This window comes from Nicotiana tabacum, chromosome 9 (assembly GCF_000715075.1).
Source record: "Nicotiana tabacum cultivar K326 chromosome 9, ASM71507v2, whole genome shotgun sequence".
NCBI lineage: Eukaryota > Viridiplantae > Streptophyta > Magnoliopsida > Solanales > Solanaceae > Nicotiana > Nicotiana tabacum.
Window position 1 is genome coordinate 128121095 of NC_134088.1, and position 4872 is coordinate 128125966.

The 4872-nt window shown below is 38.3% G+C and overlaps 1 protein-coding gene across 1 annotated transcript; it reads right to left on the bottom strand.

The window, feature by feature from the left end:
- Positions 1-601: 601 nt before the first annotated feature.
- On the bottom strand, positions 602-1855 carry LOC107829704 (uncharacterized). Its single transcript, XM_016657169.1, has 2 exons — positions 1253-1855; positions 602-1123 (listed from the first exon to the last, which is right to left on the bottom strand). Exons 1-2 carry the CDS (start codon positions 1853-1855, stop codon positions 602-604), a joined length of 1125 nt encoding a protein of 374 aa, XP_016512655.1.
- Positions 1856-4872: the final 3017 nt, after the last annotated feature.

The following is a 4872-nucleotide window of genomic DNA, read 5'->3' on the forward strand; positions in this document are numbered from 1 at the left end:
CAAATCCTTTGAACCTTTTATCCTCAAACAGTTTATTCAATGATCATGATAGCACCTCAGCTGATAGAATGAATAATGCTGGAGATAAAGGGTCACCTTGCTTGACCCCTCTTGTAGACTTAAAGAAACATGAAGCTTGACCATTAACTAGTACTGATTACTAGTTTTTTGAGAGCAAATTCCATATCATATTGATGATGTTTTCAGCAAATCCTATCTTCCTCAGAACGTGTAATAGATACTTCTATGAAACCCTATCATAAGCCTTAGCCATATCTTGTTTGATCATCAAATTTGCAGGCTTTCCCCTCAACCTAATATTAGTGACAATCTCCTGTGTCAATAGAATATTCTCAAAGATGCTTCTCCCCTTTACAAATCCAGATTGATTAGAAGAGATCAAGGAAGGAAGTATCTTTTCCAATCTATCATGTAGCACCCTTGAGATCACTTTATTTATAAAATTGCTTAGACTTATGGGCCTTAAGTCTGAGAATGTGTTCACCACTGGCTTCTTAGGCAGCAATACAAGGTTGGTATGTGTAATTGATTTAGGCAATGAAGCACCTCCATAGAAGACCTGCAGCATTCTGTATATGTCTTATCCTATGATATCCCAGCACTCCTGGTAGAAGATCCCAGTGAAACCATCAGGTCCACTTGCACTATCACCATTTAAAGCAAAGACATCCCCTTTAGCCTCTTCAATAGTTGGCATCCTACATAGCTCCAAATGTTTCTCCAATGTCACCATTGAAGGAACATTATATAACAACTCAAAGCTATTAAGATCATTCTCCCGAGTGAACTGATTTTGAAAGAATTCCACTGTTGCATTGGCCATTAATTCCTGTGATTCAATCCATCCTCCAACACCATCCTGGATCCTTTTCAATTGTAGTTTTTGCCTCTTGCCATTGAGATGGTTGTGGAAAAATCTAGTATTTCTATCACTTTCTGCAAACCATGTCATGCCTGCTTTTTGCTTCCAGTATTGTTCCTCAATGCTCAAGTATTTCTTCAGTTCTGCCTGTGCCTTTTGAAGAACAATTCTATTCTCTATGGTTGGTTCTTCCTCAAACAACATCTCCTTAATTCTCACTACATCTTCCCTAATAGCCACCTTCTTGAATATGTCACCATATGTCAATTTACTCTATTTGGATAATGCTATCTTTACCCTATTCAATTTCTTCTTGAACATCAGGAAAGGATCCCCGATAAAATCATCCACCTAATTCTATCTAATAACCTCCTTAAAAGTGTCATGCTTTGACCAAAAGTTGAGAAATTTGAAAGGCTTCATAAACTGCCTTGCATTATCTCCACAACTCATCAACAGATGTGCATGATCTGAGCCTGTTCTTATAAGGTGTTCTACATCAATATCAGAAAAAAGATTTTGGAAAGGTAGATTGACAAAGATCATGTCCAACCTCTTAAAAATACACTGTGCATTAGGTCTCCTATTCCACCATGTAAAAGGACTTCCTTTATAACCAAGATCAAACAAACCACATGAGTTCACACAAAATGCAAAGTTCTCATATTCTGGAGGATACATTGGAAGGCCACCTAACTTTTCTTCTTCACTTAACACCACATTGAAGTCTCCCCTAACCAACCAAGGTAACTCCATGTCACTAGCAAGATAGTACAAGCTGTCCCATAATTCCAACCTCTCAAGTGATGAGCATTTAGAATAAACAAAAGTCATCATAATATACTTACCAATAACTTGATGATAGACCTTGATAGTCACCTGCTGCTCAACATCAATCAATAATTCCCACTCCACAACACTATCAAAGAATAGCCAGATTTTCCCATTAATATTTGAATAAGCAACATCCATTCCTAACCTTCTCTTATACCTCTGAATATGTCCAGCTTTCGAAATGGTTCCATAAGAGAAACAATGAAGAAACCATACTCCCTATGCATATTAATCACCCTCTGAAAGGCCTGCTGGGTTCTCACAGACCTTATATTCCAGATCAAGGTTTTAATTATCATTTAGTAGTTGAGGCTGCCCTCTTGGGCAAAATTCTTTTAGGTTGAAGTGGCTCTTTGTTCTGTGCTTGCTTCCTCCCCTTCTTACCACTCTTTTCATTAAACCTATGTGATAAATCAGCCTCCTTAGCTACATCTTTGAAATTACCTGCTGTTGATTCATCATCACCTTCATCTTCAAACTGCCTTTGCTCCACCATTACATTTTGAATATCAACTGGAATCATATTGTGTGTGATTATATCATGAATTATTTGATTAGGTAGCTGCAATGGTACATTAATTTGAATCTGCATTAGCTCCCCAGTACCTGAAGCACATGCCATTGGCAATGCTTTAATAGCTCAAGTGTTCTTCAAAACTATAGCATGTTCAATTCCATGTGTATCATTCATTGATGCCTTCCTTAGTGCCTCAGAATTCTTCTCCATGACTCCCATATTCTCCTGCATCACCTTAAATTGAAGCTGAACTCAAATTAGGGTTTACAGTAGCAGACAGTGCATGAATTACTATTCCATTGAGATCAACTAGCTTCCCATCAACTGGTTTTTGATTTGACCTCACTGTATCATCTAGGACCTTTGTAGGAACATTCTCCAATTGATTATCACCTGAAATTTCCACCGGATCACCCTCAACAGTAGCCAAAACCTCCACAGCTCCCTTAGGGTTTACTATTACATTGGCCTGTCTCTTAGCTAGAGCTTCGTCAGTTGACTTTCTATTTGAATTACGTTCCTTGGGTTCTTCTAAATCTCCTCCAGTTGGCAAATTACTTTTTTGAGTGTTTGGTTGTTGAGAATCATCAACCATAGTTTCCAGTAAACTAGGGTTTACTGTAGCATTGAAGCTTTTTACACCTACTGCTTGTTCTTGGCTATTGCCTATGCTTTCCTCCTTTCCTGATGTTGTTTTTGTATCTGTTTGTTCCTCTATAATTTCCACCCCATCACTCCATAATGGTTTCCCCGAGTTAACCTCCTGAATCTCCCTATTCTTATTTGATTCCTCAAGAGTTTGAGATGGAATATCCTGCCAGGAATGGTTCACAGGAATATTGAGTTGTCTAAGCTCTTCCTTGTTAGTACCAAAATGCCTATGCACCCACTCCAATGTCGACTCCCTCATATTAGCCTCCTCAATCCCATCATTAGGAGGATTAGGAACATTATCCTTAGCGACACTTTGAATCCCATTCCCCATAGGTTTGGCAATCCTAGTAGGTGTAGGATTCACATTCTTCTCCATATTTGACTTGGTTTTCTCAGAATCCAGCACTTTTTCAACTGCTTCTTGCTTCACACGTTTTTGTTCTTTAATTTCTCCTTGCTTAACAATTGAAATTTTCTTATTCTTTTGCACTGGATTTTGATTATTCCCCAGTTGATTCAGCTTCTTCTTTCCAGTTGCACCTTTAATTTCCTTGCCATCAATGATCCTCAAAACAGCCTGGTCTGATTCTTCAACTTCCAGTACATCAAAAGAGTTCTTGATTGCTTCTACATCCTCCTTGGCCTTCCCTTTCAATTTATCACCCTCCTTGTCATTGGCAACATCAATAATGTGCCTATTCTTATCTATTTGATATCTATTCTTTCTCCTTTGCATCCATTCTTGGTTTGCCGGATTAGGAATAGGCTTTCCTAATACTTTGCAACTAGACAACACCTTAGAAGTGTTAGCTGTAGTACCTACTATATCTTTTTTAGTGTTAATATTCTCAGCAACTTCATCAAATCTCCTATGTAATTCTGGGTGAATTACCCAACATTCCACTTCATTATGACCTTGTTTCTTGCAAGTCTTGCAATACTTAGGCATGCAATCATATTTTATTTTAATCCATTTAAATTATTCTGGCCTAGATTCATCCCCTTCTTCAACTATTTTAATATGTTGTGGAAATTTAGATAGTAAGTTAACCTCCACATTCACTTTTGCACAGCTAGGTCTAGTACCATTTTGTATTGCAAGATCAACATGTAAAGGATTACCAACAACACTAGCCAATAAAAATACACATTCCTTACCAAAGAAATTGGGTGGCAACTCCGAAAAACTAATCCAAGCTACTGCAATGGGAGCCTCCTCATCAGGTGTCCACCAAAGGTTTTACTTCGTGCATCGCATCTGCCACATCTCAGCTTGAGTTTTTAGGTAAAAAGATGGATTTCAAAGAAGATGAACATAGTCTTCCATTAACAACAACCTTATCAATACATGATTGTCTTCTATTAAGCCAATCGAACATGCTCATTTAATCTCACATTGAATGGGAATCACTTTGCGTAATTCACTGATGACAGGCTTCCCATAGGAAAATTTTCCAAGAACTGCTAATTGAAGACCTTGTTGTACGATGGATTGTTTAACCTCTTGCTTCTTCCACTTCACCACTGGCTCACCATGAAGCAACTCGACAGGTTTTATGGGAAGTTTAGCTAGTGTTTGCATGGGCGCATTAATTGTCTTGTGTTGTAATAACTGTGCGTAGTTAGGGATTGGATTAGGGTTGTTAGGAGTTGTTTGGGGCTGTGGGGTTGGAGACGATGACTGATCAGCCTCAAAGGGAGACTGGCCTGTGCCTGGAGACACCATGAGAGGCCTGCTCGAGCTTCGACTCCCAGTCGTCGCAAATCGCCTATTGCCAGAGCTCTCAAGAGGCGCGAGTTTGGTTTAGGATTTTCATATGCCAATATTTAGTCTTTACTGATTGTCTTTTTTTTAAGAAGGAAAACATTTAGAGTAAATTTTATGGGTGGTCACTCAACTTTGTGTTCATTACCAAAAGTCACTTTTCTTTCTTTTGTTACATAAAAGTCATTCAACTTTATGTTCTTTACCCAAAAAATACTT